General features: G+C 43.2%; 1 protein-coding gene across 1 annotated transcript; it reads left to right on the top strand.

Moving 5' to 3' along the window:
* Positions 1 to 20,663: 20,663 nt before the first annotated feature.
* LOC127292029 (cation/H(+) antiporter 19-like) lies at positions 20,664 to 25,977 on the top strand. Its single transcript, XM_051321378.1, has 2 exons — positions 20,664 to 20,899; positions 23,547 to 25,977. Exons 1-2 carry the CDS (start codon positions 20,678 to 20,680, stop codon positions 25,827 to 25,829), a joined length of 2,505 nt encoding a protein of 834 aa, XP_051177338.1. The 5' UTR covers positions 20,664 to 20,677; the 3' UTR covers positions 25,830 to 25,977.
* Positions 25,978 to 26,556: the final 579 nt, after the last annotated feature.

The raw sequence follows: 26,556 nt of genomic DNA, 5'->3' as shown, positions 1-26,556 counted from the left end.
AGGCCTAAGCTTTTTCTTGAACACCCATTTACATCCTACAGGTTTGCACCCATAAGGACGATCAGTAATTTCCCAAGTTCTATTGGCTAAGATGGAATCCATCTCGCTACAGACAGCTTCCTTCCATTATTCAGCATCCAGAGATGCATAGGCTTCTGAAATAGAAGTGGGAGTGTCATCCACGAGGTACACAATGAAATCATATCCAAAGGACTTTGCAGTCCTCTGTCTCTTGCTCCTTTTGGGAGCTTCATTGTCATCCTCCATAGGATTATCAAAGTGTTCTATAGCCATGGTAGGTTCAGGAAATAATTTCTGAGTAGATGAACTGGGCATCTTCTAAATTGATGAGCTAGACGTTTCTTTCATAGGAAAGATGCCCTCAAAGAAAGTCGCATCATTCGACTCCATAATTGTACCAACATGCATGTCGGATACCTCACATTTTACTATCAAAAATCCGTAGCCAATGCTATGAAATGCATATCCCAGAAGAACACAATCATGGTTTTTGGTCCAAGCTTGCGCTTCTTGGGTATCAGCACATTTACTTTCGCCATACAACCCCAAGTTCGTAGGTAAGAGAGTTTCAACCTTTTCCTTTCCCAATCCTCAAAAGGGGTAATGGTTTTGTTCTTTGTGGGGGACACGGTTTAGGACATGACATGTAGTCAATATCGCCTCCGCCCACCATGCCTTGGATAGACCCGATGTATCTAACATGGCGTTAACCAAATCAGCTGGAGTACGGTTCTTTCTTTCGGCCACTCCATTTGACTGAGGTTAGTAGGGAGGCATCCTCTCATGGATAATACCATGTTCCGCATAAAAAGAATCAAACTCATTGGAAAAATACTCTCCACCACAATCAGACCTTAGACGCTTGATCTTTCGATCAAGTTGGTTTTCTGCTTTCAGCTTTAAAGATTTTGAAGTGATTAAGAACTTCATCTTTAGATTTCAGGAGGTACACATAACAATATCGAGTAGAGTCATCAATTAAAGTCATGAAGTATCTTTTCCCTCCTTTTGTCAATTCACCATTCATTTCACAAAGATCTGAATGTATAAGCTCCAGCGGTGCCAAGTCTCTTGCCTCCGCAGTATTATGAGACTTACGTGGTTGCTTAGCTTGCACACATACTTGGCACTTGGATTTCTTGACAATAGAAAATTTAGGAATTATATTCATATTAGCTAGCCGCGTCATGCACCCAAAATTAATATGACAAAGTCGTGAATGCCAAATATCGGACTCACTATCATTGCAAACAAGATTAATAATTTGAGTACATAAGTCTGACAAAGATAAGCGGAACAAGCCTCCGCACACATAACCCTTTCCAACAAATTGTCCACATTTGGAAATTACAACTTTATTGGACTCAAAAACTAACTTAAAACCATCTCGACATAAAAGCGATCCGCTAACTAGATTCTTATTAATGGAGGAAACGTGTTGCACATTCTTCAGCTGGATGGTCTTTCCCGAAGTAAACTTCAGATCCACCGTACCAACACCACGAACAGAAGCACGTGAGCTGTTCCCATCATCACGGAGGAAGTCCTTGCGACCTGATAAGAAGAAAACATAGAGACATCAAAACATACATGTGTATTGGCTCCGGTATATATCCACCAATCAGGAGAATTACATACTGAAAGGATAGTATGAGAAATACCGTACCCAACATCATTCATCTCAGTATCAACGCCAATAACAACATTTGCAAACTTGCCGCTGTTCCCGAGCCGATCATGGCGTTCTGGGAAATCAGGAGCCCAATGTCCAGGAGCGCCAGAAACATGGCAGTTCCCTTTCTTCTTATAAGGAGTCTTCCTCTTGAAGTTGGTTGAGTTGGAGGCTTTGTTCTTCTCGTCAAACTTGCCTTTTCCATTGTTCTTATTCTTAGACTTGTGAGATTGGAAGTTCTTCTTCTGTACCACATTGGCACTAGAACCTCCCTCAAAACAATGAGAGCGTGTGTCCTTTGCTCTCGCCTTCTGTTCCACATGAAGCGAGCCAATGAGATCCGAAACGGAAAACTCCTGTCTCTTATGTTTCAGAGAAGTAGCAAAGTTCCTCCACGAGGGAGGAAGCTTGGCAATAATGCCACCGGCCACAAATTTTTCCGGTAAGGTACACTTAGACTGCTCGAGTTCTTTGGCAAGGGACTGAAGCTCATGAGCTTGCTCAACCACGGAGCGCTCATCAGTCATCATGTATTCATAGTATTGCTCCATGCTATACAATTCAGTGCCAGCATCCGAGACCCTAAATTTGGCCTCGAGCGCATCCCACACATCTTTACTATGGTCGAAAGCCATGTACGGGTCAACAATGTTTTCCCCAAAAATATTGAACAAGGCCGCCTTAAACATGGCGTCGACCTTCTCAAATTTTTCCTATTCCTCTGCAGAAAGAGGCCCCTCAGGTCTAGCATCTGTGGCGCTAAAACATCCTAGGTTTGTAAACCATAGAACTGCTTTTGTGCGCCACCTCTTGTAATGCATACCATCAAAGAGGGGAGGTCGAGTAGCGGCAGCAACGCTGCTTGAACTGATTTTCCTATAATCAGGTTTTTGGATTGTTGAATATAAGAGCAAATATCCGTATGAAATTATCCGTACAAGTAATTGATAAATCATGACTATGAAAATAAGAAATAAACTAATCGTGCAGACTAGTAAGGTAGATGAATAGATCACAGCTAAACAAGACAAACCGATCGCATCTACCACAGAAAGTAGAAGAAGAAACTCTAACAGAAACTGAAAGAGAAATGACAAGATCACATACTTCGCAGCCGCGTTGTTGTCGCCCATGTTGAGGTTGTCAAAGAAGTTGCTGAGGCCCGGGAAGAAGTTGTCGGTGTGGAGGAACTCGTCGTCTGATGACGACGTCGTGATTTCAGTAGTCGCGCCGGAGCGCTCCCCAAAAACCTGATTGCCCCTCACCCGTACAGGTTCACGAGAGGCAGGGTTCTGGAGGCCTACTGTCCCGGCAGTTGGTGCACGCCGACGGACGGGATGAGGAAGATGAAGGCGGCGGCCCAATGAACTGGAAATAGGTAGTCGCGTATGTGTCTCACACCGGCGGCTAGGGTCAAGATAAGCTCGGCGAGATTCCCGCAACCCACGGCGCGGCGCGTCGTGATGAGGCGTGGCGAGGCGGGCGGCAAAGGAGGAGGAGTGCGCGAGGGCTCTCTCTCTTCTCACTCACTTACTAGGACTAGAACAACCCACCTTATATACCACTCCAACTCTCTCCCTACTAGCAATGTGGGACTAAACTTTAGTCCCCACTAGTGCTGCCACTGTTTTTTTGGAATAGGCCATGTGAGTTTTATAATTTGATAATAGGCGATGGGCCAAAGGCCAAATGCCCAAAAATTCCAGCAAATAAATCATCACCTCCCACATGGTGTCAATGATCCATGTTAGGTAGTATATATACCAAACAATAGACGAATGAGTCTGGAGCAAAACAAATGCTTGTTCCACATCATTCCTGGCATGCTTTTGCTCTTTAGCAAATCTGGCGTGTTTATTGTCTATGGGTTTCCTGGTTATCATCACAAATGTAAACCTAGGTGGATAGATCCCATCGGTAAGATAGTAATCCTTTTAATATTGAACTCATTGATCTCTAACTAGATATCCTTAGAATGGCCTTCCCCAAGCCTAGAGAACACGCTGATATCATTATGTGAACTAGCCATCCTGAATAAGAAGTGGCAAATTCATACATCTTATGAAGCCACAACTTCAAATATGATTGTACACTCTCCAACATGTCCATGTGTAACATATTTTGACGGCTAGTGCCAAACACATGTTAATTAATACTCAATAATATTATTTGAGCCCACAACTTGCTCTGGAATGATAGGAGAAGACAACCAAAGACCAAACATTTCTTGGAAGTTGTGACACTAGCTGCAGGAAGCTCCTCACCCTCTTGTGGACTGCTCAGAAAAACTTTGGATGTCAAGTTAAAATACAATAACTTTTGTACTAACCATTTATACTACTTTATGATAGATATATTAACTTTGATATTGCCTCATATATTTAAAACTGTTAGTTAGCATAGTGATACGTCCAATTTGCATCACTATTTTATATCATAATTTGCTGTTATTCATTGATATATTTCATATTTGGAGATGATACTTATGTTATTTCATCTATTTTGCATGTTTCATGACTATTGGAGGATCGCGCACCGGAGTCAGGATTCTGCTGGAAAAAGCGCCGTCAGAATGCAATATTTCGGAAGATCAACAATTGACGAAAGTTATATGAAAAATCCTATTTTTCCAGAAGATGACGAGAGCCAGAAGGAGGAGCCGAGGAGGGCCACCATGGGCCCCCCTCACAGGCCGGCGCGGGCCCTGCCCTGGCCGCGCCGCCTTGTGGGGAGGGGGGCCCACAGCCCCCTCTGGCCTCCTCTCCTTCGCGTATTTCTTCGTCCCGAAAACCTAAGCTCCAGGGAATAAGTCGCGAAGAGTCACAGCTGCCTCTGCGTGGCGGAGAACACCAGAGAGAAAAGAGCTCTCCGGCAGGATGAGATCCGCCGGGGAAATTCCCTCCCGGAGGGGGAAATCGACGCCATCGTCACCGTCATCGAGCTGGACATCATCTCCATCACCATCATCATCATCATCACCGCCGTCTCCACCGCTGCACATCGTCACTGATGTAACAATTTGGGTTCGATCTTGATTGTTTGATAGGGGAAACTCTCCCGGTGTTGATTTCTACTTGTTATTGATGCTATTGAGTGAAACCGTTGAACCAAGGTTTATGTTCAGATTGTTATTCATCATCATATCACCTCTGATCATGTTCCATATGATGTCTCGTGAGTAGTTCGTTTAGTTCTTGAGGACATGGGTGAAGTCTAAATGTTAGTAGTGAAGTATGGTTGAGTAATATTCAATGTTATGATATTTAAGTTGTGGTGTTATTCTTCTAGTGGTGTCGTGTGAACGTCGACTACACGATACTTCACCTTTATGGGCCTAGGGGAATGCATCTTGTACTCGTTTGCCAATTGCGGGGTTGCCGGAGTGACAGAAACCTAAACCCCCGTTGGTATATCGATGCAGGAGGGATAGCAGGATCTCAGAGTTTAAGGTTGTGGTTAGATTTATCTTAATTACTTTCTTGTAGTTGCGGATGCTTGCAAGGGGTATAATCACAAGTATGTATTAGTCCTAGGAAGGGCGGTACATTAGCATAGGTTCACCCACACAACACTTATCAAAACAATAAAGATTAATTAGCCGTATGTAGCGAAAGCACTAGACTAAAATCCCGTGTGTCCTCAAGAACGTTTGGTCATTATAAGTAAACAAACCGGCTTGTCTTTTGTGCTAAAAAGGATTGGGCCACTTGCTGCAATTGTTACTCTCGCACTTTACTTACTCGTACTTTATTCATCTGCTACATCAAAGCCCCCTGAATACTTATCTGTGAGCATTTACAGTGAATCCTTCATCGAAACTGCTTGTCAACACCTTCTGCTCCTCGTTGGGATCGACATTCTTACTTATCGAAGATACTACGATACACCCCCTATACTTGTGGGTCATCAAGACTATTTTCTGGCGCCGTTGCCGGGGAGTGAAGCGCTATTGGTAAGTGGAATTGGTAAGGAAACTTCTACTGTTTGTGATGATTTTATTTCTGCCTGCTGCCATAATTCATTATGGAGAGATCTTCTCTTGAGTTTTTATTTGGAAAATCTGCTACTACTGTAAAGATAGTGGATGAGGCGCCAGGTGAGGAAGAAATACCATACAAAATACCTATGAAAATTATTGAACGTGTAGTGGATAACCGTTATACAGGGGATGGAACTGTCCACCCTGGAGATCATTTACTGTTCTTGCATGAATTATGCGGTTTATTCAAGTGTGCAGGTATTTCTATGGATGAAGTGAGGAAGAAACTATTCTCTATATCGCTGTCTGGTAAAGCGGCGCATTGGTATAAATTACTGGATAATGGGGATTCTCTTGAATGGAATGATATTGTGCCCCGGTTTTATTCTAAGTTCTATCCTCCAAGTGAAATTCACAAGGATCGGAACCGCATGTATAATTTTTGGCCTCATGATGGAGAGAGTATTGCCCAAGCGTGGGGGAGATTGAAGTCTTTAATGCTCAAATGCCGCATTCATGAGCTTCCTGGTAATATTATTATTGATAATTTATATGCAAGACTTTCTTTTGAAGACAAGACCTTGCTGGATACTTCTTGTTCTGGATCATTCACACGCAACAAAGAGGAGTTTAAAAGGGACCTTCTTAATCGGATCCAGGAAAATACTGAAGGATGGGTGAACGACAAAGATAGAGAATCAGGTATAAATTATGATTACAAATGCATTGAAGCTTTTATGGATACTGATAAATTTCGTAATATGAGTGCTACTTATGGTCTTGATTCTCAAGTTGCTGCAAATCTTTATAAAGCTTTTGCCTCTCATTATGAATTGCCTAAGAAGAACTTTGACAAGTATCATGAACCGTATAAAGATAAAATTGATTCATCTATAAATAAATGTGTTGTAGTTGAAACTGTTGATCATGTTATTCCTGAAGCTTATATTGAAAAAACTCCTTTCCCTGCTAAAATGAAGGAGTATTCTGTTATAAATAGTGCGGTTCATAAAAGTGAAAAGAAACCTATAGAACCTGAAGAACAAATAAAAGTTGAACCTGCTGTTGCAATAGTTAAAGATCTTGTGACTGAAAATGTGGAAGATGGTCATATTATTTTCTGTGAAGACGCTTCTAATATTGTTTCACATCCTAATAAGTCTAAGGAAGCTAGTGTTCCTATGCTATCTGTTAGAATTGGAGATCATTGTTATTATGGTTTATGTGATATTGGTGCAAGTATTAGTGCTATTCCATATGAGCTTTACACGGAGATTATGCACGAAATTGGTTCTTGTGAACTTGAAGATATTGATGTGGTTATTCGGCTGGCTAATAGAGAAACTATTTCTCCAATTGGTATTGTTCGAGATGTGGAAGTTCTATGCGGTAAGATTAAATATCCTGCTGACTTTTTGGTACTTGGTTCTGCTGCTAGTAAATATTGTCCTATCATTTTTGATAGACCTTTTCTAAATACTTGTGGAGCTATTATAGATTGCAAGAAAGAGAAAATTTTGACTAAATTTGCTGGTGAATCTTATGAGTTTAACTTCTCTAAATTTACCAAAACTCCTTATAAAGCTGATCTGCCTAATAATGATTTTAGAGTTGAACAGTGTGCATCTATTGCTCTTGCTCCTAATAATCCTTTGCAGCAACATTTGGAGAATAGTGAGAGTGAAGTTTTTAGGGAAGAAAGAGATGAGCTTGATGAAATTTTCCTTCGTCAACCTATTCTTAAGCATGATTTACCGGTAGAAGATCTGGGTACAACACCACCACCAAAGGAAGATCCTGTCTTTGATTTAAAACCATTGCCTGATAATCTTAAATATGCTCATATTGATGATAAGAAAATATATCCTGTTTTTATTAGTTCTAAGCTTACAGAGTTTGAAGAAGAAAGGTTATTGGAAATATTGAAGAAACACCGAGGTGCTATTGGCTACACTCTTGATGACTTGAAGGGGATTTCTCCCTCTATTTGCCAACATGCCAATAATATGGAAGATGATGCGAAGCCTGTTGTTGAACCTCAGCGTCGTCTAATTCCTAAGATGAAGGATGTGGTAAGAAATGAGGTATTAAGACTTCTTGAAGCTGGTATTATATATCCTATTGCTGATAGTAGATGGGCTAGTCCTGTGCATTGTGTTCCTTAGAAAGGAGGAATGACTGTTGTGCCTAATGATAATGATGAGCTCATACCTCAAAGAGTAGTTGTAGGGTATAGAATGTGCATTGATTATCGAAAAGTTAATAAGGTTACTAAGAAAGATCATTACCCTTTGCCTTTTATTGATCAAATGTTAGAAAGGTTGTCTAAGAATACTCACTTTTGTTTTCTTGATGGTTATTCTAGGTTTTCACAAATTGCTGTTAAAACTAAGGATCAAGAGAAAACCACTTTCACTTGTCCCTATGGAACTTATGCTTATAGACGTATGCCTTTTGGTTTATGTAATGCCCCTGCTACTTTTCAAAGATGCATGTCTGCTATTTTTCATGGCTTTTGCGAGAGTATTGTAGAGGTATTCATGGATGATTTTTCCGTCTATGGGAATTCTTTTGATAATTGCTTGCGGAACCTTGATAAAGTTTTGCAGAGATGTGAAGAAACTAACCTTGTTCTTAATTGGGAGAAATGCCACTTTATGGTTAATGAAGGAATTGTATTGGGACATAAAATTTCTGAGAGAGGTATTGAAGTTGATAGAGCTAAAGTTGAAGCAATTGAGAAGATGCCCTATCCTAGGGATGTTAAAGGTATTCGTAGTGTTCTTGGTCATGCTGGGTTTTATAGGAGGTTTATTAAAGACTTCTCCAAGATTTCAAAGCCTCTTACTAATCTTCTTCAAAAAGATGTACCTTTTGTTTTTGATGATGATTGTAAGGAAGCTTTTGAAACTCTAAAGAAAGCCTTAACAACTGCTCCTATAGTTGAACCTCCTGATTGGAACTTTCCATTTGAAATTATGTGTGATGCTAGTGATTTTGCTGTAGGCACTGTTCTTGGATAGCGAGTAAATAAAAAATTGAATGTTATTCATTATGCTAGTAAAACTCTTGATGCTGCTCAAAGAAATTATGCTACTACTGAAAAAGAATTGTTAGTTGTAGTCTTTGCTTGTGATAAGTTTAGATCTTATATTGTTGATTCAAAAGTTACAATTCATACTGATCATGCTACAATCAGATACTTAATGCAAAAGAAAGATGCTAAGCCAAGGCTTATTAGATGGGTACTTCTATTGCAAGAATTTGATTTACATATTGTAGATAGGAAAGGTGCTGATAATCATGTTGCTGATAATTTGTCTAGATTGGAAAATATTGCTTATGATCCTGTTCCTGTTAATGATAGTTTTCCGAATGAACAATTGGCTGTAATAAAGGTGAGCTCGCGAGACAGTCCTTGGTATGCTGATTATGCTAACTTTATTGTTTCCAAGTACTTGCCTCCAACCTTTTCAGCTCAGCAAAGGAGGAAATTCTTTTATGACTTGAGGCATTATTTTTGGGATGACCCACACTTATATAAAGAAGGAGTGGACGGTATTCTGCGAAGATGCGTTCCCGAATATGAACATCAAGAAATATTGAGTAAATGTCATGGTAGTGCTTATGGAGGACATCACGCTGGAGAAAGAACCGCGCAAAAGGTTCTACAATCAGGTTTTTATTGGCCAACTCTCTTCAAAGATGCAAGGAAGTTCATCTTATCTTGTGATGAATGCCAAAGGGTTGGTAATATCTCCAGACGCAATGAAATGCCTATGAATTATACTCTTGTTATTGAACCGTTTGATTGTTGGGGATTTGACTTCATGGGACCTTTTCCCTCTTCAGAAGGTAACACTCATATACTTGTTGCTGTTCATTATGTTACTAAATGGGTGGAAGCCATACCTACAAAAAGTGCTGATGGTGAGACTTCTTTAAGAATGCTTTTAGATATTATTTTTCCTAGATTTGGAGTTCCTAGATATATTATGACTGATGGAGGTTCTCATTTTATTCATGGTGGTTTTAGAAAAACTCTTGCTAAATATGGTATTAATCATAGAATTGCTTCCGCTTATCATCCTCAAACTAGTGGGCAAGTAGAACTATCAAATAGAGAAATTAAATCTTTCTTGCAAAAGACTGTTAATAAAACTAGAAAGAATTGGGCTAGTAAATTGAAGGAAGCACTATGGGCTTATAGAACTGCTTATAAAAATCCCATGGGAATGTCACCTTATAAAATGGTTTATGGAAAAGCTTGTCATTTACCTTTAGAACTAGAGCACAAAGCTTATTGGGCTGTTAGAGAACTAAATAAAGATCCTAAACTAGTCGGTAAGAAGAGGTTGCTACAATTGAGTTCTCTAGATGAATGGAGAAGTGAAGCTTATGAAAATGCTAAACTCTTTAAAGAGAAAGTTAAAAAATGGCACGATAGAAGATTATCAAAAGAGAATTTAATATTGGGGATAAAGTCCTATTGTATCGGTCTCGTCTCAGATTCTTTGCAGGAAAATTACTCTCGAAATGGGAAGGACCATATGTTGTTGAGGAGGTGTATCGTTCAGGAGCGATTAAAATTAGCTCTCTCCAAGGCAATGCCACACAAGTGGTGAATCGACAAAGACTCAAGCATTATATCTCAGGTGATTCTTACAATGTAGATGTTGATGTTATTCGAGTAGAAACACCGGAGGCTTTCATCAAAGGTCAAATTAACAGACCGCCAGAACTCGACTTTGAATAGGTAACAGTACTGGTAATGAAAAGTTCACAATTTACTTTCCGAACAATGTTTTTGGTATTTTTGGAAAATATGAAAAATTACGAGATCGAAACGGAGTGGAGGAGACGCACGAGGGCGTGCCCCGATAGGCCGGCGCGGGTCCCAGCCAGGCCGCGCTGCCCTATGAGCTGGCCGCCTCGTCGCCTCTTTCCGACTCTGGTTCGACCTGGTACTTTCCTTATGATATACAAATTCCTGCTATATAATCCCCCGGACCCCTGGAGGTCCGTATATCGTTTTCTCGACGTGTTTTGTTTCGAGCTGTTTCTGCCAGGATCTGTTTTCAATCTAGAAGCACCATGGTCTCCAAGAACAAGGGCAAGGGGCTTTCGGATGAAGATATTCAAGATCCCGAGTGGAAAGAGGTGGACGAGAGCGTCAAGGAAGAAGAAGAAGAAGAAGTGGAGGAAGACTCGCGCGCGTACCCGCGTGCTACCATCGCAAGCATCGAGGTGGTGGATAACCCTTTTAGTACAAAGAGGAGCGCAAGAATTCGCACTGGAGAAAGGGTTCCACGTCATTACCTAGCTCCAAAGACATCTTCTTCAGGCACTTACCATCCCTTCCGCAATCTAATTTACAATAGTCAAATTGAAAGAACTCCCAAGGCAGCATTGCCTAGCAATTGGGATATAGATCGTTCTAACACTGCAGGAAGGATTAAGCCTGAGGTTGAAGAGTGGGGAAATAACTCCAAGAGTTAGGACTCGCCGTCGGACATACTTCTTAACCGCGTCGAGCACAATTCAGAGATGATCCGCAACCTCATGTACAAGATTGATGAGCTTCAGGAGCTTGTTGAGAAGCTTGTCAAGAATTCATCACCACCATCGCCGAAGGAGTAATTCATCATTGGTATTGGCATCCCCTTGGTTTGTTCCAAGCTTGGGGGAGTGCCGCGGTATCACATCATCACTACCTTTTACTTTTTACTATCAAGTAGTGTCATATCATGAGTAGGGAAGTTATCATATAAGATGGGTTGCAGTGTGGAAGTATCTCTCCTTTAGTTGGTTGTCTATGTATCCCTTGGTGTGAGTTATCGTTATGGAATATTAATGAGAAGTCTTATCATTTACATATCGCACATCTTATTTTAGTTTGCAATTCTTATTATATGATTGATCTTGTTATTAGTATTGGTATCACTTTGGGAGCATTGAATAAATCTATTTGGTTTTGGCAAACTTAGCATTGGTCAATAGCAACAACACTTTGAGGTTTAAGTAGAAAAGAGAAATACATGTAGTTGTTTCATTGTCCTCCTTTCTTGTTAGCTCATAGCTTATTATTCTGAAGTTAAAATTGTTTGTGCTTACAAGGAAGATGCATGATTGTTTCTATCACATGTATATTTGTTTGTTTCCCTCGACTCTTATGCTTGCTAATTAACCTTGCTAGCGAAAGACCTGTACTGAGAGGGAATACTTCTCGTGCATCCAAACCTCAACCCAAACTTATGCCATTTGTGTCCACCATAACTACCTACTACATGGTATTTCCTGCCATTCCAAGTAAATACTTCGTGTGCTACCTTTAAATAATTCAAAATTTATTATCTCTTATTTGTGTCAATGTTTTATAGCTCATGAGGAAGTATGTGGTGTTTTATCTTTCAATCTTGTTGGGCAACTTTCATCAATGGACTAGTGGCTTCATCCGCTTATCCAATAATTTTGCAAAAAGAGCTGGCAATGGGATTCCCAGTCCCAAATTAATTAACCTAAATAGACACTCCTCCATGGTATGTGATTGTTGGACGGCACCCGAAGGATTCGGTTAGCCATGGCTTGAGAAAGCAAAGGTGGAGAGGAGTGTCATCATAATAAAATTAAAATAAAAAGGCACTCCTTCATGGTATGAGATTGTTGGCAGGCACCCGAAGGATTCGGTTAGCCATGGTTTGTGAAAGAAAAGTTGGAAGGAGTGCCACACAAAAATAAAAATAAAATGGGAGCCGCTCTTTGAAGGTTTGTCTGGCAAGGGGGTTAGAGTACCCACTACCAGTTGTTGACACCAACAAACACCTCTCAAAATGTTACTTTCATTCTCTTTATATGATTTCAAAACTGAAAAAGCTCTAGCACATGATTTAATCCCTGCTTCCCTCTGCGAAGGGCCTGTCTTTTACTTTATGTTGAGTCAGTAAACCTATTTCCCTCCATCTTAAGCAAGCATTTGAGTTGTTGTGATCAAACCATTATATTGTGATTTACCTTATCAAGTCTTTTACTCTTCCCTGTTTAGTATAAATTTTATCTGAATGAATATAGCTTTGAAAGTTATCAATGATCATGAGGAGATTATTATGATTGAGTATGCAAGTTGTGCCATATAAACTTTAACATAAGAGCGCTGCTCGATAGATAAGTATAACCTGTTAACTGTTCTTTGACCAAGAACGAAGTTTGCCATCACCAACTATGATTTCTTATGCACCTTTATTTGTGATTACCTTATACTTGTTTCAAGTTGAATTATATGAGGAAGTTGTTTACTAGAATGTCTTGTGTGAATAAATATGATGCTTCTTGTCCGTATTTTATTTATCGACTCTTCACTCCATAAACATGTGTTCCTGTTTACCGAGTTCAGTTTCGCTTGGGGACAAGCGAAGTCTAAGCTTGGGGGGGTTGATACGTCCAATTTGCATCACTATTTTATATCATAATTTGCTGTTATTCATTGATATATTTCATATTTGGAGATGATACTTATGTTATTTCATCTATTTTGCATGTTTCATGACTATTGGAGGATCGCGCACCGGAGTCAGGATTCTGCTGGAAAAAGCGCCGTCAGAATGCAATATTTCGGAAGATCAACAATTGACGAAAGTTATATGAAAAATCCTATTTTTCCAGAAGATGACGAGAGCCAGAAGGAGGAGCCGAGGAGGGCCACCATGGGCCCCCCTCACAGGCCGGCGCGGGCCCTGCCCTGGCCGCGCCGCCTTGTGGGGAGGGGGCCCACAGCCCCCTCTGGCCTCCTCTCCTTTGCGTATTTCTTCGTCCCGAAAACCTAAGCTCCAGGGAATAAGTCGCGAAGAGTCACAGCCGCCTCTGCGGGGCGGAGAACACCAGAGAGAAAAGAGCTCTCCGGCAGGCTGAGATCCGCCGGGGAAATTCCCTCCCGGAGGGGGAAATCGACGCCATCGTCACCGTCATCGAGCTGGACATCATCTCCATCACCATCATCATCATCATCACCGCCGTCTCCACCGCTGCACATCGTCACCGATGTAACAATTTGGGTTCGATCTTGATTGTTTGATAGGGGAAACTCTCCCGGTGTTGATTTCTACTTGTTATTGATGCTATTGAGTGAAACCGTTGAACCAAGGTTTATGTTCAGATTGTTATTCATCATCATATCACCTCTGATCATGTTCCATATGATGTCTCGTGAGTAGTTCGTTTAGTTCTTGAGGAGATGGGTGAAATCTAAATGTTAGTAGTGAAGTATGGTTGAGTAATATTCAATGTTATGATATTTAAGTTGTGGTGTTATTCTTCTAGTGGTGTCGTGTGAACATCGACTACACGATACTTCACCTTTATGGGCCTAGGGGAATGCATCTTGTACTCGTTTGCCAATTGCGGGGTTGCCGGAGTGACAGAAACCTAAACCTCCGTTGGTATATCGATGCAGGAGGGATAGCAGGATCTCAGAGTTTAAGGTTGTGGTTAGATTTATCTTAATTACTTTCTTGTAGTTGCGGATGCTTGTAAGGGGTATAATCACAAGTATGTATTAGTCCTAGGAAGGGCGGTACATTAGCATAGGTTCACCCACACAACACTTATCAAAACAATGAAGATTAATTAGCCGTATGTAGCGAAAGCACTAGACTAAAATCCCGTGTGTCCTCAAGAACGTTTGGTCATTATAAGTAAACAAACCGGCTTGTCCTTTGTGCTAAAAAAGATTGGGCCACTTGCTGCAATTGTTACTCTCACAATTTACTTACTCGTACTTTATTCATCTGCTACATCAAAGCCCCCTGAATACTTGTCTGTGAGCATTTACAGTGAATCCTTCATCGAAACTGCTTGTCAACACCTTCTGCTCCTCGTTGGGATCGACATTCTTACTTATCGAAGATACTACGATACACCCCCTATACTTGTGGGTCATCACATAGTTACAGACATAACAATGTTTTCTAACATTAGACGTATTATTTTAATAGTTCTATCCTATATCAATGAAAATATATGTTCATTAAATTGAAACATTATTGTACATGCTAGATTTTTTATTTGTTGACAACGTCCATTAATTTCGTTGGATGTTCAGCTAAAGCTCAACTTTCTAAGTGCGAGGTACTTTTTGACCATATATAGCAAAAGTTCATCATAGTTTTGTCCTAGTATTCGTGATATGGTCTCGCAAATATCTTGATAGAAATTTCTAGTGTATGAACTTTTTTACCTAGTAATCGTGCATGCTTAAGGGTATCTCCGGGGGCTCAACGCAAATAGACCTAGGTGGTGCGAACATGTCCTCACTAAAAGGGGGCACAATTCAGCGGTACGACCCAACCGCAGACCGGTCCACGAGGTCACATTCCCAGCCGAAAGATGGGCTCTAAATGTGGTCTCCTCTTGTCCTCCCCGCCCCCTGCCAGTGGCATAAAAACCACTCCACCCCCCAAAATTGAATAGACACTGCTTGTCGGAGGCTACTTCTCTTGCTGGCATTGTGTGTACACCCTAGGCACCGCCGGAGGAGCTTAGGCCTTGCAGCCATCCCCGTCATCGTCCCATGCTTTCTTCCCCGTGGCCACTGCTACAAGATTCCACCCCTTCGCCGGGGGTGGTTCATTTTGGTGGATGTCTTCTTAGATCTGGCAAGGACAGGTCAACTTCACAAGCCATAGGCTCGGACGTGCCGGTTAACTACGACTCGCATGACCTATTTGGCCGTTTTCTCAGCATTTTTTGAGGTACGAACTTCACCCCTATTTTCATGCTAACATGTGCCCGCATATACATCGATCTAGAAACAATTTATAACCTTTATGTTGTACATATATGGGCAGTAGCTTGATCAAGTTCTACAAAAAACATTTCTTGGATACACATCATTGGATGAGGAGTGTGACCTCATTGATACCAATATTTTAATGACCGCGACAACCCTCGTCCATAAGCACATGGAGAAGAAGCCCCAGAGGTTCAAGGGCTCCAAGAGGCCACGTAAGGCCAATTCGAAGCACAATTCAGAACTCGACCATGTCCGACTCTAGAATGACTACTTCCATTCTACCGATCCACTATCCCTCAGTATATTTTTCGACGCCGCTTTCGGAAGTCAAAAAAAAGGTTTTCATGATTATTCTCAACGAGGTGAGGGATCATTGATCCATACTTCAAATGCAAAAAAGATACCTCTAGTAAGATTGACTTCACTTCTTACGAAAAAATCTTTATGTATATTAAAGTGTTTGCGTATAGTGTTGACTGTGATCTTGTTGATGAGTGCATGCACATGATACACCACATGCATTGTCTGGATGTGAAACTTCTGTGAGGCAATGGTTCAGGTGTTGGACGTAGATTACCTAAGAGAGCCAAATATTTCCGAAATTGCCAAGCCTTTATCGATCTATGAGTCAAGAGAGTTTTCAAGAAAATTTGGAAGCATATATTGCATTCATTGGGAGTGTATGAAATGTCATTTTGCTTGGCGGGGGCAATATAAAGGACATGTTGATGGGTGCACTATCGTACTTGAGGTTTTCGCATCACAGGATCTTTGAATTTGGCATTCTTACTTTGGCATGGCAAGTTCGAATAATGACATCAACATGCTTCAACGCTCTCCGGTATTCTCTAGGCTTGCAGGAGGATATGCTCTAGAGTTTCACTATGAGATTTACATGCATACAACAAGGGATACTATCTAGTTAATGGTATCTATCATGCATGGTCTACATTTGTGAAGACAATACGCAACACTGGAGAAGAGAAATATCGGAGGATTGCGAAAAAAGAGTTGTAGCGAGGATGTAGACATTTGTTGTGCTCCAATCTCGACGGCCTATTGTTCGATGACTCTTGTGTTATTATGCAGAACAAGATCGTTGAGAAGGAACATGATGATAGCCTCTTTGACAAAGGGTGGCAATTTCAGGGTGATTGGTTGAGCGGTCGCCTGGGCCAACATCATATACCAATTTTCCGCCAAACATATAAAATTGATTTTCAGTAGCTGCGTGTACAATCTAAAAATACGGAACTACTGCTAGGTTTATACACTGATTAACCATCCAAGATCCAAATCGGTCAGGGAGCATATACATAGCTTCGAGGAATCACCTCAACATGGAAAATACAGGAAACTATTAGTTGTGTTCTGCCCTGTAAATGATCATATAATAACACTAAGCTAAATGCGGTAGTTAGATTTGAACGGAACCCCCTTTTCCCATCAACCATACAATAGGTCAATCACTTTTGACTTGTATGTCTTCCTCGCTCATTCATTCAACGCAATCAGCTCCTATGGTTAGACGAACTATACTGTCCAGAGTATAACAACTATGCTGAGTTATGTGAGCCATTAAGCATTGTTTCTTATTTTGTCACAATCAAGCAAAAAGTTATGTGGTGCTGTCAATTTAATGAGTACCTCTTATGCACTATCTTCATCAGCTCTACATATCAAACATGAACATGCAATAATTCAAAAGTTTCAGAAGAGTCCATTTCTTAACTGGAAGCACAAAACCATCTACCTTGGATTCTCATGTCCTCCGCGTTCTGAGGGCTGATGTCGATGTAGGAACCGCGACGTCTCCATGTCTTCATTTCAATCATCAAGATTAAAAATCTGCACCGGCATGAAGAAAGTTCAGAGATCAAAACCTGGACAAACATGAAGAGAGATCAGATATGGGCGCCCTACTTCTGTTCCTCCTCTAGACTCTAGTTGGGGCGTCCAAGTCGAGGTCGAGAGTCACTCACCGCCGCCTCCTCAATCTTTCACCTCTTTAATCGCGCCCATCAGGGAGACTGCAGGGAGCGGTGCAGCGGAGTGCACGGAGGCGTTGGGGCAGAGAACGCGGACGGCGGCGTACGCGAGGGCGGCGAGACAGCGTGTGGGACGACGTGGTGGCGGCTTGCGTGCGCCGGCGATCAGGCTGCCGTGCGCCAGCGAGGCAGTAGGGGAGGTGAGGGCCATGCGGCCGTGTGCGTGGGCGTGGGGCAATGCAGGGCGGCGGTGTCCTGGCGAGTGTGGACTGATGGCGGGCGATGCAGCGCGGGAGGCGCATGAGGAGTGGTGAGCGGGGATGTGCAGATCGGCGGCTTGCGGGCCGCTGCATTTGCGGGATGAACTTGTGTAGCGGTTTGATTGTTTTTGGTGCATGAGCGTGGGATCGTGGGCGTCTAACACTGTTTTTCTACTAATCTGAACCGGTGTATTAGAGAATTAGACGGCTCTGATGATTTGGATCTGCCGCTCTCGCCTGTTTTATATTAGTAGAGATAAGTCAAATTTTGTCCTACAATTTTGGCAGCGGTCACAAGGCCTCATCTACTTTTTTTTGTCAGACTAGATGTTATTTTCACGGTCTGGGTCGATTCTTTCCCAATAGAATTCATTTTCCCTTAAATTTGGCTATTTATAGAGATGTGGTATGGGTTGCATATGCCACCTAAATAACATAGCGGTACAATACATTTGACATATATATATATAAGATTCATGGCGTATAACAACACTAAATTAGGTGATACATTTTACTTGCATTTTGGTCAATTTTTTAAGTGACACATGTTACAACCTATTACCCTAGTTTTTACATGATCTATAATATGTAAACTTGGGAAAATAATAGTGTAATTAGAGTTTTTTAAATCATGTAGTGTTAATTTTCATTGTTTGTTCTTTTTCAAGTCCCAGCGTAGCAACTTATACTCCATTACTACGGAATTACATTATCCAAAATTTGTAATTCTAGGCATACAATATTGTAGTTTTGGGCTTGAAATCATGCATAATGGATTTTGCTTTTTTTCTGTTTTTCTGTTTGTTCCACCAATAGCCCACTTATAAACCTCCTTAATGATTTCGATTTGTTTCCTTGCCATATGTCATCTTGTGAACGAAAGATGTTCTGTATGAGTTAAAATAAATAATGTTTATGCTAAACAATTATACTCATTCAGAAAAAATATTAAACTTCAATCTTATCTTATATATTTCACATTTGTTAGTTAGCATTGTTAAACACATGCCAAGGTTTTTAATTATTAATATATGTTGTGCTTTTCTATCAACAAAAAATATAGGTTTGCTCTTATTAATTTATGTTGTGCTTTTCTGTTTGTTGATATTGTCGCTTCATTCTATAAGATATCTATCTAAATTTTATCTTATTAGGAATCTGATAATTTACAAACATAGAAATAGAGAATTATAGAAATGGAGAATTATATCTGTTTCTGGTAGAAATATATGATGTATACAGTCGGAGGAATATCTTCATAGAGATCTCTAGTGTATTTTTTACCGAGTAACAGTAGGAGAGGATCCCATTTGTGTTATATTTAGATGTTAAACATGTGTATAAGGTGTGTAATGTGTTCCCCAAACTAGGTAAGTTAACAATTCATAGTATTCTACCCAAGGTTTATATGTAGCTTTTGAGGTGTTCCCTGATTCTAAAACAAACAAGAAGGAAATCAGCTTGAGGCCAACTATTCTCTAGAAGGTTAAAATGATATTACAAACTCAAAAAAAAAATCTATAGTTCGAATGTGCTTGGTCTTAGAATTTCCCTAGTGACTCGTGACAGCATATGCGCCAATCTTTTCCTCTTTTTCCATGTTAATCTTCCGTTGATCTGAGCGGTCACCGAACACCACTTCTCCCTCCCATGGTAACCTAGTATAAACCAATGGTCTTTGGTGTTAAGCAGCACAAGATCATACAAAATGGTGCACCATGGCTGCCTTGTTTCGATCCTATTTGGAAGTGATGTAAACTAAAGTTATTAGAGAAAAAATCATGAAGATTGGTTAGGCTGGAGCGGGAATGATCTTGCATAGAGCCGCACTTAAGTGATACGAAAGATTTTATCGGAGAAACCAATGTAGTCGCCCATTCACTAGGTGGTATATGGTGCCCGCTCAATAGGGTGGAGCCTAAGGATATCGGTGAAAATATGTTCATGTTCACTCAAAGCTGTAGTGAGGCTAAAATTCTGCCCTAGAGGATGTATCCTCTCGCTTTTATTTTGTAAGATGTTGATTGAAGAAACTTTTTCTAGATGAAACTTTGCGTTTGCAACAAGTACATCATACTAGGAAGATTCTACAACACATGCTTCTTGGGAATTAGAGATCTGATTTCTAAATATTCGGTAACATGTAAATCCATTCTCCACATGATTCAAAAACATGCGAGAAATGTTCTGCAAGAGAAACGCCACACCGAGCCAAAATCATAATATAAAAAGCTAAACATGCCACTATCGCATACGACTTGATGAAAACTCGCCTAGAATGCATTAATGCAGGTTGCACGATGGAGAGGCTTCTAGACATTTACTGGCGAACAAATCTATAGGAGTATAAATTTTTTTCGAACCATGCAGAAGAGAGCTGCATGTCATATGTATTAAGAAAGAGGAGAAGGCCGAGCAAGGCCAAAGTACAGTGCTACATAGAGTTCCAAAAGAAATCCCTTGACAACAATAATTTCGATGTGACTCATTGTGAGAGTGGAAAATAGATATTAATACTATCTAGTGGCGTTTGTTTATCACCTGTCTATAATAAGAATGGACGAACCAAGTGAAGAGGCTATCACAACCTCTGCCAACAATTAACTGTGCTCTTAACCTAATTATCTCCGGAGTCGAGAGCTCCATATCGATCACCTCACAGTCACTGGCTATATTTGTCCAAGGTTAACTGTATGTGTGTTTTTGCCAGAGAGAAGGACGAGGACTTGGTTACAGAGCCACATACTTACACACGTGGTGTGAGGTTAACACTGGTTTTGCGCTCTCTCCCACTTGTTCCTCCGAGGATCTTGGTCCCAGTTCCTAGCTTCTTGCCCTACATGCACCGGTGATCGACGATTGAACGCATGATGCCCCTGGGCTAGCCTGAGGCCACCACCGTGCAGACAGCGTCTCCGGTCAGAAACGACCGCGCCGCCGTGTGAGTTCGTAACAGAGATGAGGTTGGCGGGAATGGCGCCGGCCGGCGTCGCCGGCGCGGATGATGACGCGGCAGCGATGCCCTACTACGTGCCCATGAAGGCGACGTCGGAGGGGGTGTGGCAGGGGGACAACCCGCTGCGCTTCTCGCTGCCTCTGGTCATCGTGCAGATCTGCCTTGTTGTCGCCGTCACCCGTGGTCTCGCCTTCGCCCTCCGCCCGCTCCGCCAGCCGCGCGTCATCGCAGAGATCATCGTAAGTTATTTCCTCATCGCCGTGCGTCGTGCAAGCCGACGCATTCTCACCGTGATTGAGCTTTTTTTTTTTTGGGTTAGCCACAGTAATATTTCGTCCACATTTCACCGCTAGCTCCTTTTGTTTGTTTGTCTATTTACTTGTTTGCTTGCACGATCTAATTATAAAGTAGTAATTTCTTCCCTAGAAGATTCAATAGTTTGGTTAACGGAAGCATTTTCGTTTTGGGACAATCATGATGCTACTAGGATCTTGTGCGTGGCTGATAGTTCTGTTAGGCTAGCTTGGTGCTTAGGTTTCTGAATTTCAGTGTTTTCTTTTGCTTTTCTTTTGTTCTTTCGATATGGTCTTGGAAGGCCTCATACTCGGATCTTTGTTCCGTTATCTGATAATAGTGAAACCCGGAGCTATATTGGCTTCCCATGAAAAAATAAAATGATGGCACTAGGCTGAATTAATGAGCATTTGCAGTTCCATGCTAACTCATCATCATTTGTTCCGAGTCATCATCATTTAGCAAAACTGGGTATAGTTGCTAGTAGCTTTTGTGTAGTGATCATAACTCATTTAGATACAATTTTATTGCGGTAAGTATTGTATTTGATGAGTATGTTACTACAGCAGCAATAGCATTTTGATTAAGCTTTGGACCCTACAAAATACTCCCGGGTTTGTAGCTTGAAATGTTCGCCTGTGGCCCTGCCTATTCTTAGTCATCTTCTATTTTTGTCCTTGCCTAGTTTGGCACTGCCGGTGATTCACTAGTTAGTGAGTTTGGAGCAGTGCTGCACATAATTAGTACTCTCTCCATATAAAATGTTTTAGCAAGCTAAATTAGCTAGCTTATATTAGTGAACAGAGGAGGTAATTAGAAGCCAAATGCAATACTAGTAGAGCTTTACTTGTCCGCCCATGAGTAGTTTGATCTGAGATTTCTTATATCTAAGTTGATTTCTAAACGAAGCAACTTCACAAGTTAATTACTAGTAGAGACAACAAACTACATTTTTCTAAATTTGGGAAGCCAAATTGTCATATAGATGGAAAAGATACTAATTTTGGTCCCATGACTATCGGTTGAATTTTACTGTGGTCAATGAACATACAAGCATGCAATTTAGTTTCTAGTTCAATCCCAGCCAAAACAAGTGTTCCATTTATTTCAAATTATAAGGCGTATAAATTTGGTGAAAAGTCAACCTTTTCTTGGTTTGGTCCATTATATAGAAGAAAAAAAATTAAACATCTGTAATACTAATAAATTCACAATGCAAACATTTTTCATGGTAGATATGTTGATATTCATTTGATGTTATAAGTGTTGATATTTTTCTCTATAAACTTGTTGAAACTTAAAAACCTTTTGATTTATAACAAAATGTATGCACTTCATATTTGAGGACTGATGGATGGAGTATCGATCACCATGTGGGGGTGGTTTCAACTGATGGTACGCCCTTCTGTAAAAATAATATAAATATAAAATAAATATAAATATAAGAAGGTTAAATACAATTAAAATAATAAATGTGAATTAGTATATGCATGAAATTTAGGGTGTGATTAGTTTTCAGTCGACTTTGTTCTTAAACTTCTTAGTCATATGATGTCATCAAATTTCAATTGCAACCATGTTGCAACTCATAACTAGCATGAATCACAAAGCAAATTTAACATTCTGAAGCACTTTTCTTAATTGCATGTCCACTTGTACTTAAAAAATATCAGTTGCAACCACATTTGCAACTAAAACACTAAGTCGCGACTCAACTTTTAACTTATATGTATAAATCACGATGCAATTAAATGGTGTAAAATTTGAGTGAGCACGAACTAGTTGTCAGCTAGGTGAGAACTAGCTAAGAACTAGCAAAACCATAAAATCTTACAATATTCCTGGAAAATACTCAAAGACATCCCTGCTCAGTTTTAGGAAGAACAAAAAGCTCATTCTTGTAAAGAAAAAAAAAACTCTCTGCCTCTTAATACTAATGATACCAGGGCCGAATTTATCAGGGAGGTTTCGATAGGCTCGAGTCTACCCTTCATTTTTTGCAACAAAACCGTCCAATTTGCATGCCTCGACCATGGTTGATGATGGAGAACCAACCTGAGGTTGGGTGGTTAGGAGGGTGGTTGTACCCCCAGCCCACCAGAGTTCAAACCCCAGGTTTGACATCTGTGTGTCTCATAAAGGCGGAATATTCATTCAGTGGGAGGCGACGTTCCCGTCGATAGCGAGGCGCCTGTGGTAACTTCGTTAATTTCAAGATACAATCCGCCGGCTCAGTCTTCCGGAGGTGCTCATAGGGGTAGGGTGTGCGTATGTGCGTTCATAGGGGTGAGTGTTTGCGCGTGTATGTGAGCGTCTGCGTTTGTACTGTGTTTCTCAAAAAAAAAAAAAAAAGACCATGGTTGATGATGAAAGGTCAAAATTTTCTATATGATAGAAGCAAATTACTCTTGAAATGAAGCTAAACGATTCACGCAACAACCTAAGCTCTACATTGTACTTGCATGGCAAATTTTGCAACTAAAGATATCTTCTAAAATTATGCATACCCTACATTTTCAACCAAGATTCCCCACTAAATGATACTGTTGCTGCCGTGAGCTGATCACGTTTGCGATTGATGCCTAAATGCAGGGCGGCGTCCTCCTGGGGCCGTCGGCGCTGGGCCGGAGCAAGGTGTTCCTTGACAACGTCTTCCCCAGGGAGAGTCTGACGGTGCTCGACACGCTGGCCAACATCGGCCTGCTCTTCTTCCTCTTCCTCGTCGGCCTAGAGCTGGACCCTGCCTCGCTCCGGCGCACCGGCCATCGCGCCCTGGCCATCGCCGTGGTCGGGATTTCCTTCCCGTTCTCCCTCGGAGTTGGCTCCTCTCTCGTGGTCCGCGCCGCCATCACGCCCGACGCCCCGCGCGGTCCGCTCATCGTCTTCATGGGAGTCGCGCTATCCATCACGGCCTTCCCGGTGCTCGCCCGCATCCTCGCCGAGCTCAAGCTCCTCACCACCGAGCTCGGCCGCATGGCCATGTCGGCGGCCGCCGTCAACGACATCACGGCATGGATCCTGCTGGCGCTCGCCATCGCGCTTTCGGGCTCCGGCTCCCCGTTCGTGTCCATCTACGTCTTCCTCTCGGGGGCCGCGTTCGTCGGCCTTGCCACCCTGCTTGTGCGGCCGCTGCTCAGGTACATGGCGCGCCGGTCCCCGGACGGCGAGCCGGTGAAGGAGTCATTCGTGTGCGGCACAATGGCGATCGTCCTCTGCGCCGGCCTTGTCACCGATACCATCGGCATCCACGCGCTGTTCGGCGCGTTCGTCATCGGCGTCCTGGTCCCCAAGGAGGGCGCCTTCGCCGGCGCGCTCACAGATAAGATTGAGGACCTCGTGTCGTCTCTGTTCCTGCCGCTCTATTTCGTGTCCAGCGGGCTCAAGACGAACGTGGCCACCATCACCGGCGTGAAGTCGTGGGGGCTCCTGGTGCTCGTCATCACGACGGCGTGCGTCGGCAAGATCGGAGGCACGGTGCTCACGTCGCTACTGATGCGGGTGCCGTTGCGCGAGGCGGTGGCGCTGGGGCTGATGATGAACACCAAGGGGCTCGTGGAGCTCATCGTGCTCAACATCGGCCGCGACCGCAACGTGCTCAACGAGGAGGCCTTCGCCATCATGGTGCTCATGTGCCTCGTCACCACCTTCCTCACCACGCCCGCCATCAGCGCCGTGTACAGGCCGGCCCGGCAGGAGGTGTCGTACATGCACCGCACTGTGGAGCGCGACGATGCGGACGCCGACAGCGAGCTGCGCGTGCTGGCGTGCTTCCACGGCAGCCGAGGCATCCCGACGCTGATCAACCTGGTGGAGGCCTCCCGCGGCACAAGGCGGAGCAAGGTCACTATGTACGCCATGCACCTGGTGGAGCTCTCGGAGCGGTCGTCGGCGATCTCCATGGTGCAGCGCGCGCGCCGCAACGGCATGCCGTTCTCGAGCAGGCGCGGGCGGAAGGGCGGTGCCGGTGGGGAGGAGGTGCAGGTGGCATTCGAGGCGTTCCAGCGTTTGAGTACCGTGACGGTGAAGCCGATGACGGCAATCTCCGACCTGGCCACCATCCACGAGGATATCATCTCGTCCGCGGTGCACAAGCGCGCCGCCCTGATCGTGCTCCCCTTCCACAAGCTGCTCTGCCACAATGGGACGACGGTGGCCAGCGTGGGCCGGGCGTACCACCACGTGAACGTGCGCGTGCTCCGGAAGGCGCCCTGCTCTGTGGCAGTGCTCGTGGACCGGGCACTCGGCGGCATGTCGCAGGTCTCGGCGCCTGACGTCTCCTACACCGTGCTGATGCTCTTCTTCGGCGGGCCCGACGACCGCGAGGGACTGGCCTACGCCGTACGCATGGCCGAGCACCCTGGCATCGAGCTCACCGTGGCCTGCTTCACGGCCGCGGCGGCGGCGGCTGCGGCGGCGGCGACGGCGAAACAACCCGGCGCCGCGGACGAGCTCGCCGCGATGGACGAGGAGGCAATACAAAAGCACATTGTCCCCGGCGCGTCTGTCAAGTACGAGGAAGTGGTTGCGCGCGAGCGGCAGGAGGTGGCGTCAGCGATCAAGGCGTTGGGGAAAGGCAAGAATCTGGTGGTGACCGGGCGGTCGGCGCGGGCGGTGCCGCTCGTGGACAAGAGCGACTGCCCGGAGCTGGGCCCCGTGGGGAGCTACCTGGCGACGGCGGAGTTCTCGGCGACGGCGTCCGTGCTCGTGGTGCAGCGGTACGACAGGAGGAGCGACCCGTCGTCGGAGCGGGAGGCGACGGATGAGGACGTTGAGGACGCCGTGGTGCGTGCGCCGATGCCGTCCCCCGCCTACACGCCCACTACGCCGTCACCGGCTGAGCAGATTAGCCCGGACGCTGGGGAAGCCGGTACGTGACGGAGAGCGCGCACGCAATTCCGACGTGCGTGTTGGCTGGCTAGCTAGCTAGGATCTGAATAGTACTCTAATGGCGGTTAGTGTGTGCGTGGATGCCTGGACGCGTGTTTGTACTTTGTACTTGTAGAGAACGAAACGAATAACAGCAGCAGCAGCGCAAAAGAAAGAGTAAAATGCTTGGAAGGTCATCAAGTTGGCACGCATACGCGGATTGGTCACCAATTGCAAAAATGCAAAGTATCGGTCACTAAGTTGTATGTTTGTGACACGTTGGTCATTCCATCATAGAGGGCAGTAAGTCAACACCGTGGCTGACATTTTTACAAATACCCGCTTATGATTTTATTTTTCCTAAATTCTAGGTCCTTCATCAAAAACCAGTTCCAGAAAGGACCTCGCATTTACAAGAAACAAAATCCTAAGGGTGAATTTGTAAAAATAGTTAGTCACATCAGCAACTTAACGACCGCCGTAACGGAGTGACAAAGGTATCACAAACATACAACTTGATGACCAATACTTTGCATTTTCCCAGTAGGTGACCAATCTGCTCATCCGCGGCAACTTGATGACCTCCCAAGAGAATGTAGCGTACAGATAGATGTCACCTTGCTCTAGACAGTGGCGAACGACGGAATTAATTTGAGGTGGAACGAACTCTTAAAATGATGTAAAAAACAAAATAGTCATATCACATTTTTGCTATATATATGACTCTGACAACACA

The sequence above is a fragment of the Lolium perenne genome, chromosome 4 (assembly GCF_019359855.2).
Source record: "Lolium perenne isolate Kyuss_39 chromosome 4, Kyuss_2.0, whole genome shotgun sequence".
Classification (NCBI taxonomy): domain Eukaryota; kingdom Viridiplantae; phylum Streptophyta; class Magnoliopsida; order Poales; family Poaceae; genus Lolium; species Lolium perenne.
This window is presented reverse-complemented; position numbering and strand designations above follow the sequence as displayed.

Excerpts from the sequence above, each read along its gene's own strand:
- LOC127292029 (XM_051321378.1), top strand. The coding sequence starts at position 20,678 with ATGGCGCCGGCCGGCGTCGCCGGCGCGGATGATGACGCGGCAGCGATG. Across the intron at positions 20,900-23,546 it reads GCGTCATCGCAGAGATCATC|GGCGGCGTCCTCCTGGGGCC; the intron begins GTAAGTTATTTC and ends GCCTAAATGCAG.